Source organism: Alligator mississippiensis, chromosome 7, assembly GCF_030867095.1.
Source record: "Alligator mississippiensis isolate rAllMis1 chromosome 7, rAllMis1, whole genome shotgun sequence".
In the NCBI taxonomy this organism is placed as follows: Eukaryota; Metazoa; Chordata; order Crocodylia; family Alligatoridae; genus Alligator; species Alligator mississippiensis.
Window position 1 is genome coordinate 54,159,847 of NC_081830.1, and position 14,304 is coordinate 54,174,150.

At 43.1% G+C, this 14,304-nt stretch overlaps 1 protein-coding gene across 4 annotated transcripts in view; it reads right to left on the reverse strand.

Moving 5' to 3' along the window:
* SPHKAP (SPHK1 interactor, AKAP domain containing) overlaps positions 1-14,304 on the reverse strand; it is a 133,322-nt gene that overhangs the window by 73,834 nt on the left and 45,184 nt on the right. For all 4 annotated transcript variants that reach the window (XM_019491809.2, XM_019491808.2, XM_019491811.2 and 1 more), the window contains exon 3: positions 6,618-6,728. In XM_019491809.2, the coding sequence (XP_019347354.1) occupies positions 6,618-6,728 (111 nt within the window). The remainder of the gene's footprint in view (positions 1-6,617; positions 6,729-14,304) is intronic.

Below are 14,304 nucleotides of genomic sequence, written 5' to 3' on the forward strand. Positions count from 1 at the left end.
ATCCATGACACAGCAACTATTACAGGGATCTTTATGCCCATTGCTTTTTAATGATTTCTGCTACTTTGACCCTCTGTTTCATAGGGTAGTGAGCCAGTCTATTTACTTTGCCTACCTTCTTCTATCATGGTATTCTTTTGGACATATTCTGCTGCCCTCCAGGAAGCCTGTAGCCAATGAAAGCAGGATTGAACACACATTAACTATTTTAGATTGTACAACAGTACTGTCTTTGTTCCAGTAAGGGGTGTGTGAAGGGGTTGGGGTAGCAGGGTGGATTGCTCTCTAGTGCCTTTGTTATGTAAGCCATCTTACATCTGCAGTGCAGAGCAATCTGAAGTGTACCTATGGCCATGGACACACATAACAGAACAGTTTAAATGCTACTTAAACCCAAAGTGGACAGCACATACAAGCCTGTTAAACCAGTTTAAAGCTGCCTGTGATTCAAAAATGTAACTGTAAAATCAAGTAATATTAAGTGTGAATCAGCTTGGTGTTATGTGTGGACACAAAACATTCCATGACATGTGTCTGGTTGGTTCTCCAGATGTCTTGCACTGCATGGCTCTTCACATCACCCTACTCCTGCAACTGCTATGTAGCCAGAACTCTACTGTCCCCTCTTTTCTTTATGTTGGCAGTTTTTACTTTTTTAAAAATGTAACAAACACTTGCACTGCTTGGTCAGTAAAAGCTATCTTTCTAACAACCATCTTTGTCCTCACTTCCCACTTGACCACAGCCACTCATTATGCTCCCCCTTTCTGCCACCTCCCCTTCCCCCAAGTCTTTCTGGGAGCCAAAAAGCACAGGTTCAATCCCTCTGTGGCAAGCATACTGCAGACTTCAATAAATTTCGATAGCCTGCAATTGACTGAACTTGTGTAGGGGAGAAAGGAAAGCAGAGAAATGAAAATGCTCCCAGCTACAGGTCACCAACACCCTGGGATCCCCAAAGCACAGGTGCAAGCAACACCCCCCTCTGCCCCCGCCCCCACTTCCATGTGAGATGGGCTGGGCTGGGCTGGGCTGGTTGGGGTTGGGTGCTCACTCCCCCGTCCCGGTCTCAGAGCCACAGCACTTGACCTAATTGTGAGCTGGTTCCTAATCAAGGGACATCTTGGAAAGGTTCAATTGTTATGTGTGTCTGCAGAGATTTGGCCCACTAGTTTTGTCTATTCATGGAGGCTACCAATTTTACTCTAATGTAGACCACTAAACAGAAAGTACTTTAGCTGTCTCTGTTCATTCAGAGGGAGGGGAAGGACTTCCAATGGAAGAAAAAGTGAAGTAGATCACCTCTAAGATGCAATCATTTCCACAACATACTGGCCTTTTTTTATTAAGCACTTTAAAAAGTAATAGAATCCCATATACATCAGAAAGATGCATTCTGTTTAATCAAATCCTCACTGCCTCTATTAATGAGAAGCTTGTCACAGGTTAGCTAAAATAATTAAGGTTGGCATACTTGCCAGCAAATGTGGGGCAGCCATGAGTCTATTTTTCTTTGTACTAACTGTGCTAATCTGCAGTGGGATATAATGAACACAAAACTGATTTAGGATTATTTTTGTATGGGCTATGGGTAAGAAACAAAACCAGGTTGTCAGTAGTACATACACTCAAATAGCATGGCATCTAGAAGAAAGTTGAATACTCAAATGGTAAAATTTTACCAGTGTCTTTCTTACCTATTTATGATTTCGTAAACCTGTAAACAATATTGCATATTAAAGATAAAAAATATGTGGTTTTGCCACCACACGCTGACGAGAACAGCTTCTGCTATCCCTGTAGAAAGAAGTTAATATATGCCCCCTTTAAGTAGGATCTGTTCCACTGGTTAATGTCAGTTAGGAGTGAACATATCATGTATTTGTCTCCCCTCTTACCCCCTTTCTCATTATCCCTGTTTCTAGGTCTCCCCAAAGTCTACTACCATGAGAGCTGCCTTGTACAGGCGACCCTCGCCATTCGCGAGGGATACATTCTTGTATCCCCCGCAAATGGCAAAATCCACGAATAGAGCACTGTGTTCATGAACACAGTGCCCCCAGCAGCTGGAGGTGGGAGTATGGCTCCAGTGGGAGCCCGGTGGCAGCCAGCATGGAGCTCCCAAGGAGCTCCTGTAAGTGTATAAAGTGTATTTAAAATGTGGGTTCGGCATTCGAGAATATTTGAAACCACGAATGCCGAACCTGCGAATAACAAGTTTTTCCTGTATTCTGTTAGCAGGAGTACTGGGATGGGACTAAGTACCTTCTATACTCCAGCACCCTTGTGGAACTAGGATTCAGGGTTGCTTCTTGTCCATCTCCATTTGTGTGTTCTTTTTTCCCCCTAGGGTGAACAATTGCTTGAAACAGCTTCTAAATTAAATTTTCTGTTAATACTATGTATGTCCCTTTTATACTTCATGAGTAGAAAACGGTTTCCGTGTCCACTGAAGAGTGAGGACATTTTTAAAAGTAGATTTATGACTGATCAAGACACATAGACGTAAAACTGCTTTCTATTCCCCTTTTCCACGTCTTGTGTATGTTTTCTCCATGTCTTGTGCATTACTTTAATTATAAACTGCAGGTTCACCTAGGCACTAGGATTTTCTTCTGCAAGCTGCAAAGGCTGCTGCTTTCCAGGTGTAAGACTGCTTCCCCTTTGTGCATGGAGTTTAGTACCATTGAGGACCCTTCCACATACACTATGCAGCCTGGGTGGTAGATTGCTAAAACTGGGCCTAGCACTGGGAGTCAAGGCCTGGGGGTGTTTGGTAACTATGTAGGTTACTTTTCTAAATCAGAACTGTTAATCTGATTAGAGAGAATATTTCAATTAAAGGATAGTGTATTACTTTTCTTACTCAAACTTACTGAAGATAAATATTTGACAAGTATGACTATATTCTCCCAATATAGTCACACTCAAAGAAAAACATCCAAGTTAGACATTTAAAAAAAACCAAACCAAAACAAAACCTGCAAAGTACTATACTCAAAATGCATTTTCAACAGCTTTGGTTTACTAACAGGAACATGCATCAACAACTTACTGCTTTGGGAATATAAATCATATTTTTAGAACACCAAGTAGTCACAGTAAATCTTTTTGTATTAAGATGACTACACTGAATACATTTGACATACAGAAAGGGACACTTCTAACCTTTCTACAGTTAAACGTGATTTAGTGCATAACAACTCAGGCTTAATTCAATTGATAACACCCCAATTTAAATCTCAACATTTGTAGGATGCCCCCAAATATTGTGACTTTCTTTCCTGGGGAAAGGTATGTATAATACCTGAAGAACCAGGAATAACCGTGGGAGTCTTTTGGGGAGTATTTTGACTATAAGATAAAGGTCCTTAAATAACTTCATCTTATGCCTTGCTAGCTGTATCCAAAGCAGGTTTACAGGGGCCAACTCATTCTTGCCCTACCCCTAATTTGGTAGCTTGTATCACAGTGACTTGGGGATCAGGTCAGAGATATGAAGGCCCATTTTGATACCTTCTTTCCACTCTAAAATAATCCTTTTTTTACTTTTTACACCATCTCTGTTTACCCTCTGTCACATGTAGGCATAAGGCCAAGAGACAGTCTATCTGACTGCTCTGCCCTATGCAGGCCTCCAGCTACCACCACTATACAGGAAGATTCAGCACCCCAAGGGTAGGCATCTGATTTCACATGTTAGAACTGCAATCTTGGTCCCTGGATGAGAATACTTGACCCCTGGACTGCATTAGAAGCACTTGGGTGCTCTTTAGTTCTGAGGAGAGAATTGGTAACCCCAGGAATGGGGGCCTTAGAGATTCAATGTTTTACCCCTAAACGTTGGAGCCAGATGAGAATGATCAAGTGGAATTTCTGCTATGAATGTGCAAACCCCTGAACACAACCTGAATGAGAAAGGAGTATCTACTGCATTTATAGCAAAGTACCCAGAACAACATGTATGGCTAACATGTATGTAGCTACTATGTCATTAACTATTTAGTTGTATGCACTCTTAACCAAAACCTGTTCTTGATGGCTAGGGACAGAAGTTACATGTAAACTGGTTTAAGTGATCAGAAACCGGTTTAAATCTGTAACAAGTTCGGTGCACATAAACCAGTTTCAAAATGGCTGAAACTGGTTTAAGATAAACCCAGGTGAATGTAGTATCAGAGTAAACTGATTTAGGTCAAACTGGTTTATGAAACTTCTGTCCCAGACCCCTTCCTGGTTCAAGTTAAATCACAGTCCCCCAGCATCCCAGGATGCTTTGCAACTGCAAGCTGGACTGTGCCATCTGCTCCAGAGAGCAGGGTTGGCCATGCACCTCTGCTCCCTAGCTGAAGCACTGAGGGCTGGCTGACAAGGAGGTGGGGGTGGGAAATCCAGCTGGGGACTGCAGCTGGGTCTGCCTGGGGCAGGAGGGGACTGGGGGCACAGCCCCTGCCAGAATTTTTCCCACTGGAGCACAGGGGGCAAGGCATGGAGCGGGAGCAACAGCCTGAGAGGAATTGCCCCCACCCTCTCAGGCAAACCTCAGCTGGGGGCTGGGGTCTTGGAGGGGCTCTAATTCCCCCTTCCACAGCTCAGTGTGCTGGTGCCAGGAGAGGGTCCCAGACTGCTTTACCTGCTATGACCAAAGAAAGCAGAGAACTACATTTACATTATAAAATAGCAGGAGACCAGCAGACTCCATTACCCCCTCCCACCTCTGGTAGAGATTGAGGCAGGAAAGCAGTTGATAAGGGGTGGGGGAGTGGGCATAATTCCCCTCAGTTCCCCCAGGCCATTGGGGAGGGGGGAAGAGGCTGGGGAACCTGGGCTGGAGGGACTGGTCCCCTGTCACCTGTGAGCACAGGGCCAAGCCCTGCAGGACCAGACTGAGAGGTGGGAGGTGTTGGCAAAGACCTGGCACAATCATAACAAATATGTGCTGGAGATGGAGCTAAGGGAACAGGAGAGGGACTGTTTGGCCTGGTGTGAGCAAAGAAAGCAGAGAACTACATTTACATTATAAAGCAGAACCTGAAAAGGTGGGAGATAGGAATACCTAAGAGACAAAAGACACTGAACGCATGAGATTCCTGCCAAAGGTGCTATTGGTGACAAGCATACTAATGTCAAGGCACCCAAGGGGTAGAAGGGGGTGCAAGTGCACCTGTAAAAGCCCAAGTAGAGATGAGGCCTGTGGGATCTCCACTCCAACACTAAGACAATCTGCTGATTCCCCAAGAAGGACTTTCTGAATACCTGGCTGTAAAGAGACCCTCTGCCCTCAGGATTACATAAGACTTATGCCAGGCTTTCTCTTGTCTTTTTTGTTAGTTTACTTTAAAATTGAATGTAATAAAGTTGTGTGTGCTCTTAGTGTGTTTTACCTGGCTGTATCTTAACTTAGGCAGAGATTTTCAGTTGTTCTTTGTTGTGTGCCTGAGGTTGCAAATTGCTGTGTTCAATACATGCTCGCTTCAGAGAAAGGACCATTCTTAATCAAGTTTTTATGAATTCAATGCCACTGCCTTTCCACCCCCTGCCCCCAGCCTGGCAAGGGCTGTCCCCCCCCCCGGGTGGGGGGAGCAAAGCCTAGCTGGCACTACCTTCCCCCTACCCCCCAGGCAGACCCAGGCTGGGCCAGAGAGGGGATTTAAACACCCGGCCTCCAGCATGCTAGCCCTTGGCTGGGGCCTGGCTATACCCCCTCCAGTCAAACAGGAATGGGGGAAAGGTGTGGGAACTTCCATCCCTTCCCTTTGGCAGTGGATGGCAGGCTGGGAGGCGTACTCTAGTGCCCCCCAGCTTCTGGCCTGAGCCACTGCAGGTGTGTGCCTGCATTTCCTGAATCTAAAGTGAACGTCTTTTCACTTGCTTCTTGGTTTAATCTCTGCATCTTAGACTAACTTGCAAAGACTGAATCAATTCAGCCTTGGGCTTTTTGACTGTCTGTACTTAGCCAATTTGTTTAGTTGTGTTAACTCACATTTTTAACTAGAAACTTAAAATGTGGAAGAATTCTGTGTGTGTGTGTGTGTGGTACAAGAGCCTTCCCCTTATCTAACATGGAAAGAGGACTTTAAATAATTGTGGTTTTTTGTAATCTTCAGGAGCATTCAACAGAATCTTTTAAACATCCGCTCTTTTCTTATCTATTTGTGACTCAAAATGTTTCTCTTATTGTCATAGCTTTCTTTTTGTTTCTCCTTCTGTAGTCAACTCTGTGATTCCAAATTAAATGCTTAGGTCTACAGGCCTAATGCAGGCAAAAATGCTTTGCACTTTCAAGCTTGCCAAACTTTATCCAAACTGTACAGGTAGTCCAATAACTGATACCATGCACAACAATCCTTGCCTCTTGCTAATCTCCAAGTAATATTTCTACAGTATACCATATACAAATCTGCACTTGTATTTTGTTTCAGCTGCTCATCTTAATATTTAACTAGAAATCCTAAATATAGATAGGGAGACCTAGTGGCAATTTTTATTAGGTAAGTGACAACTACTACTACTTTTTGAAAAGCACATAGCATTATGACCTCATTAATACAGCTTCTTACCCTCATAGCACTTACTGCACTTTTCCCCACATGAGTTTAAAGCTTCTGAGTACTTACTGAGGCGCAACTGTTTTCGGACTTGTCTTCCAGAAAGCCAATCCGACATGGTGTCCTCTGATTCTGTAGCCAGTAGTCTGTTGACTCTAGCAGACTGTTGCTGCAGAGTATCTGTTAAAACAGATGAATTTTACTTAACCCCCAAAAGCCATCTAAGACTGAGTATGCACCCTTCAAAGGCAATGGGAGTCTTGCATGTGAGCTTACATGGCATAAGACTAAGACCCATGCTCCTCTTGAAAATACAAGGTACCCAAACCGAAATGAAATGATGCTGCCTTCTTCAAAGCACTATTTTTTTTTAATTAAAGATATCTGAAGGGAATTTTGGAACCAACACACACAAGCATTTTCCAGTAGGTTGCTGGGGACTTTCACTTGGCTGAAACTGACAGACATGAATGGTGAAAAACTAATCTGGGTTATTGTGCAGGATTTCTGGTACACAGGGTTTATAATTTGTTTCTTATAAAGGGGGGAGTAACAATTCTGTTGGCAGCTTTCATGCTGAGGACTGCAAGTGTCCTGAACACTGTTCATACATGTTTCTATCTGACTGCTCCTTCAAGAGGTTATCGATAGGTAAGCATTACTTGTAGCCAGTCTGAAGACAGTAGACGGGGTTTGCCATTGACTTCTGGTAGAAAAAAAATCACCCCTTGAGTCAAACTTCAGTCTTTACTTACAACCCAGCGATTTTGAGTTTTGGCCAAAAGAAACACAAGCAATTGTGCCTTTTTAGCTCCTCTTTGCTCTATTGCTAAAGACTATTTACAATGGTTGTAAGAGTCAAGGCCCAGCAAGGTGGATGCTCTAGAACAGGCTGCATCCCTTAAGGTGCTGCTCCTGTCAAGCAAGGAAACAACAACCAAAAGAGCCAAATCTCCTTTTTATTAGAGAAATCTCAATATATTACATAACCTTCAGTACTAAAACTTTTTCAGGCTGTTACACTTAATGTAACACAAATGTTATTTTGTCCTTTAAACATAGCATGACATTTCATTAAAATTATTCTTTCTTTAAACACAGAGGGCGTGTCTACATGAGATGCTTACTGCACATTAGCCTAATAACACTTCACAGTAGCGTAGCGGTTAAAAACCGTGCAGATAACCTACTAAGTAGTGTTATTAGGCTAATGCGCAGTAAGCTTCACAAAATAACTGCACTGGCACTGCTGCGCAGTAACTCTAGCTACTGTGCATGCAATTAGTACTTCATTAAGGAAGTACTAAACTAAATGCGCAATAACTAGGGCACATTAATGAACATGTAGATGTGCCCAGTGAAATCTGTCTCATACTGACACAACACATGTGGAGCGTGCCAAGTTGTGAGAGAGAACAGCACCAGTATGTGATTACAGATGTAGAGCAAGAAGGTTCTCAATCTCCTCATAGGGCAGGTACAGACATTCAGGGCATTTATACATGTACTTTTTTCCAGCAATGTGCTGGAGATCTCCAGCTTTGCAGCGGACTCGATTAATTGCACCACTGTGCAGAAAATGGCAGTGGTGCGCTTTTGAACTAAAGCACTTCTGAGGTGTTTTAGGTCAAAAGCACACCACCACCATTTTCTCAGTGCTGACATGCATTTCACCGCTTATACAATTGCATGCATCTTGGCGCTGGGTGCTTTTCAAAGTACCTGGTGCTGCAACACACGCATGTATAAAAATGCCCTCAGTTTCTGCTGGGAGAGTTGCTGTTCTCCTAGGAGAAACCATGAGTGTAAAGATGTTCAGGATTTTTCTCTCAGAGCAAAGATGGCTGCTCCAGGGGAAAAATAACACCTGGAATCAACCAGGCTTAAATTTCTCCTGGAAGTTTTTCTTCTGGGAAAGTGAGTGTCTGCACAATTTACCCTTCCCTAGCCTCCTAGGGTGTTTGTACATGCCACAGGGGTTTATTTCAGTTTAATTCTCCCTAAATTGAAGCAGTGGGTCTTTAAAAACACCGCTTCAATTTAGGGTGAAGTAAACTCCCGTGGCATGTACACAAAGGTTGGGCCTGACCCTTACCTGCCTCTCTGGCAGCAGGGAGGGGAGGGGAGGTGAGCTGCTGGTGGGCCAAGCAGTTCCTGAGTTGCAGAGGGGAGCTGGTGCCTCCCTCGGTGGCAGTGGAGGCACCCGCCCACAAGCACCTGGCCCGAGCAGTCCCAGAGGGCACCGCAGCTGCGGAGAGAATCACCAGGCCCCCATACAGCTCAGGAAGGCAAGCAGGCTCCAGGGAGAGGAGGAAAAAAAGATCAGGCTCACCGCTTTTTGTTTTTTTTCCTTCAGTGGAGTCTGCCTGCACAGGCTGCCTGTATAGCTCCTAAGATGCACGGGGCCCAGTGCTTCCCTCCATGGCAAACTAAACCACCTTGGAGATGTTTTATTTTGCTGCATCCCAAAGTCATTTAATACACATTACATCACTGACACATGCAAACAGCTGCACCATTAAAACGGTGCTAAAGGTAATTAAGCCACTTTAAAAGCCAATTTTGTGTCATGAACAAATGGCCCTAGAGTGCTTTCCTCCCATCCCCTGCCTCCCTGAAGGGACATTGTGTATTGCTTGGGCTGGATTCTACTCCTTCAGCCAAGCAGGAAGCTTGTGCTGCAGGGAAACACCGGCTCACTCAGCATGCCAGGGCTGCCCTGTGCACTGCTGCCATCTATCACCAGGCAGACTCCAGGGATACAGGGGGCCCCTGACTGTGCAGCATCAGCACTGCAAGCTCTCAGCTCTTCAAGCACTTAGCTTTACAATGTCTATTCATGTGTCTCCAGGTATATTTTTCTATGAGGAGAACAAAGCCAGGAGAATTATCCCCAGTTATTTGAATGTGTGTACACACCCCTAGTTTGTGCAAACCAAAACAGCTACCAGTATATCTGTTAACCCTCCTAAGGGAACAGGGTGGATTCTGCAGATGACAGAAGTTCCATCCATAGGAGAGAGAAGAGACCATAGGCTACGCAGTACTCTTGTACTTGTACTCTTGTAGCCATTGTACTCAGTACTCTTGTAGACTTAGGTTTATTTCCTGTTCTGCCACAATCCTTACGTTATGCAAACAGAATAAGCAAACTCCAGAGGGCATCAATCCCTATCTGTAAAATGGGGATAATGGTCCTATTTAACTTCAAAGGGATGCCAGTGATAAATATGCATGAATAGGAACTTAAAACCTTCAGTAGATTGGCACCATGCTAGTGATGCTGCATCTTCTAACATTCACTGTATGTATGATTTATTATAGCTTCCTGAAAAATGTAACTAACAGTTGGGATAGTTATTTTGGGTCCTTATGTATATATACTGGATCCTTTAGCTAAAACACAGGAAAAATTAACAATAAACATAAAATTCACTCCAAAGAACACAGATGTAAACAGTCAGTGGATTGGGGAACTATTTCATCATAACTCTTCAAATATTTGTCAGCTATGCAGCTTGACTATATCCCCTGTGACACAGGCAAATGGTAGTGGCATTCTGTTCCCACAACCCCTCTTCTTCCTATTTAAAATGTGTTAGGATTTTTGAGGAGGCAGGAAAGATTATTCCTTTTTAACTTCTAGTAAATGCAGCCTAACAAATAATAATGGGAAAAAACCAGGGGACTTATAATTTAGCTTTCAAAAATGGAGCTGAAGTGTTACACACAAAATGTATGTCTCTGGTAGTGGTGGGCAAAAATGGTCCTAGTCTGGATTTGGAGCTGATGCTCGCACTGCCACTGATGCTCTGAAACCTGAAATGGTCGGTCTTCCTGATAGCATGACCTATGGAGATTCTCATTTCATCCTCAGCTGTGCCATACTGTACCATACTGGTACTTGTGAAGGAAATGGTGAAGGACTACAATAGTCACATACACAGTTGGCTCCAAGGGAGTTCTCGCTATGGCTCACTGGGGTTTTTTCTTGACCAGTATACTGCTATAGCAGGATATGGGGGCCATGGTAGGTGGAGGAAGGGGAAGGCGAAGCAATGAGAATGCCTCTCTTAGAAAATGCCACGATTTGAGAAGCTTTCTGCATCACCAACCTAGTAACTTCTTCCTGCTGCAGGTTTTTTTCTATGCCAAGGGTGACTTGGCCCTAATGTTTTTTAAAACAATTTGATGGTTTCAGGAACAAGAATAACAACAGCAATGACACCAGCTGTATCTTGTGTAGTTATCATCATCATGCAAGGATGACAGGAATCAGATCTGGCAAATGGTTTCAGATTTTAATTCTGATTTTTTTTTTAAATTACAGGTTCCCTTCACTTTATGTGGTTTCTTCATGTGCAATTTCACTCATATGTAATGACCCTTTTTATACCAAAAATGTATAATATGTGAGGTAAATTCACTCTTAAGCAATTGGTGTGGTTGAAGCCTGCAGTCAGGTGCTTTGCGTGGTGCACTGGGGGAGTGACGCTCACCAAAATATAATCTCCTGTGTGGATCTGTGCTCCTTGCTCATGATCTGCGCCACGTGTTTCTGTAGTTGCCATCCCCATTATGACAGTGCCCTGGGCTTGTGTGTACTGTACTGTCTGCTGTTGGTGAGTACCAAAATTGTCTTGTAAAAGTGGTAGAAGTGGGTCTGGGGGTCAGTACAGTCGAGGTCTTAGAATGTATCCCTCTTTGTTACATTTAACGTGGGTTCCCTTCATGTGAATTCAAGTTATGCGCCATTTTCCAGGAATGCATGCACACCATAAAGTGAGGGAAACTTGTACACTGAAAGAAAGTAGGCACTAACTACTGCCTCAGCTTTGTTTATAAAATAATAAAGCACATATTTTAAAACTACACATTTGCTACCATATTTGCAAGAACTGAAATGCAGTATCTTGCTTTAACACTGTGCTGGGATAAAATTACAAAATAGCTTTTGACTGTAATTTTATTGTATTAGAATGTAGTTCACAGTGTTCTAACAAAACACAATTGTTGGGGAAACACCTACTTCTGAGCTCTGAATAGTCTGTCATTATTGTGTAGCCTTTCTACTAATGCTGCATGAAAAACAAAGAAACAAGGAAGCAGGAACAGTACTATTGAGTACTGAGTGTGCTGTACACTTGTCTACAAAAGTATGTCTAGGAAATATGTTTGGTCAAATAAGACATATCTGTTTTACACTGGCCTCATTTGCGCTATAAATCCATCAATACATTTTTGTTACAAAAATGACCCGGTATCAAGCAATTCCAAATAATATAAAACTAACCAAATAACCACTGAGTGGCAGTTACAGCGTTCTCTCTCCACAGGCTGAGAGGTTTTCAGGATTAAGCTTCACTCCTTCACTTCCTCCTATTATTGTTGTGAATGATCCCTGGAATGCTTCCCTTGCATTGATACTAGCTTTGTTGAAGTATTCCTGAGGATCATGAGCCTACTATCACTATAAAGCTACGCTGAACCCACCTACCTTCAGATTATACTCCTGGAGTAGGTCTTTTGTGTGCTAAACTGCTGTGAAGCTTGGAAACATGCGTCTTTTCCCCTACTCAGTAGTCCTTGGCCTGTCCAATTACTCAGCCTATTTTGATTTCAGGGCAGCTTTTAGGCCTATCAGCTTGGATGGAGCACCAAGTTCATATGGCTCTGCTACCTAAGTGGTGGAGCTAGCTCAGTTGTCACTGCACTCATACCCTGGTTACTCTTCACATTTAAAAATGTTAGTGTTTACTTTGTTCTTAACCTATCAAAGGGAAAAATTGCATTTACTGTCCCTGAGTTCTGGTAGTCATGACCCTTTGTTATGTAAATACTTCTTTCTGAATAATTGGAATGGATCACTTAATATAGTGCCAAATACTCACTGGTTATAAAAAACAGCTTTTCCTCCTGCAGTGAAGAGCCTGTATAGCCTGTATAGCCCCTGTCTCAGTGCCCAACACCTCATATCATTTACAGCTGGATAAAGTGGATATAGACTATTCCACAAATTCTAGATGGGAGACTGTACAGTTATGTGACGTGTGTGCAAGCAACAATCCAAAGTACAAGCAAAACAGTGGAGAATCAGACTTAGAAACTTTTAACAGTACAGTTTCATTTAAAACATGAAACCAAGCCATCTCTACTAGGTATAGCACAGTTCAACAAAACAAACATTTTTTAAAGAAGGAAATGAATAATAATAACAGTCTCAATGCAGTTGCACTGAGCAAGGATAAAGTGTATCATAATGCCGGCTCACACCAGGTGTTCTATGGAAGAGTCACAGACTTGCCCTTCCATAAAATTAAAAATGATCTGCCTGCTTTAAAAAAAATACAAATTCTATAAAGAAAAGCTGAGAAAATAAACTGGATAAAAGAAAAAAGGTAAAAACAGAAACAAAAGATAACAAGGAACAGCTGTAAAACGAGAAAAATAAGGGTGGCAGTAGTGAGAAAAAAGGACTGGTGAGAAGAGAAGCAATAAAAGGGCAAAAAAAAAAATTTCCTCTATGCTTAAATTGCAAAGAAATTCCTTTGTTTATTGGAACACAGGAATTATCATGTTGGATCAGATTTAAGGTCTTTTTAATTCAATATCCTGTCTCTGACACAGGCCAGTACCAAATCATTCAGAGAATGAGGTAAGAACCTCACAGTAGGCAGCTGTGGGATAATCTGCCCCTACAGTTCTCATCCTAATGGTTATACATTTGGCTTAAGACTAAAAGCACAAATTTATATATCCTTCCTGAGGTTAGCATTAATGGTGATAAATCTGGATGTTCTTAATATCTGTATGATATCCTCAAAACAGGAAGCAATTTAGAAAAGGACAGCATCTTTATCTGTAATTTGCTCAATAAAATTCAAAACAGTCATCCATTTCCTTTATAGAGAGACTGGAAATTCCAGCACTTATGTATATGACTTCTCATTCCTGTCTCCATGGCTTTCATCAAGTTATACTGAATTAAAAAAAAATCTTACTTGGTAGTCTGCAGACTTCACCCATTTCTAGAACTTATACTTAAGAGCTGATGTGTTCACTGCATGTCAGAATTAGTCTCCTTTTAACTCAAATGTTGCTAGAGGCATTAAAGTACTCTTCACTCTTTTTTTTTTTAACTTTCTTAAAAATCATGGCTATGATTAATTGCTTGGTTCTTTCTACCCTTAACTCAGCCCTTCTCTCAGAAGCCATTGGGGCTAGGGACAGACATTCAAAAAGCTGAAGCCTGAATTGATTCAACCTTTGCAACTTAGTCTAACCTGCCTAGGTTGAACCAGTTTGTAATAGACCAGACATGTGGGCACATGCCTACAGTTGCTCAGGCCAGGAGCCGGGGGCGCGAGAGCGTTTAATTCCCCCCTATCTATCCCACCAGCAGGAACCTGAGCCAGGTCAGCCGTGTGTTCCTCCCTCGCTGGTGCAGCAGCAGGGCACCATGGCCCCTGAGGCAGGGGAGAGCAGGGAGGAGGGTTAGTCTCCCCTCTACCCCGCTGGCAGCCAGGTCTGCCCACCGTCATTGCTGCACTCACTTCTGTGGGGGAATAAGCCCCCTGCTGTCCCCTCCACCAGGTGCCAGAAGGAGGGGAAATAGCCCCTGTCCCTACACCCCCCCAACACTGCTGCAGCGGGAGGGGACTGGGCCCTTGGTGGGGGCAGCAGCCCCTGTCATAATGTGGGGAGGCGTGAGTCCCTTCCCAGCTGGGGGCTGTGCTGCGGGGTGAGCAGAGCTGCA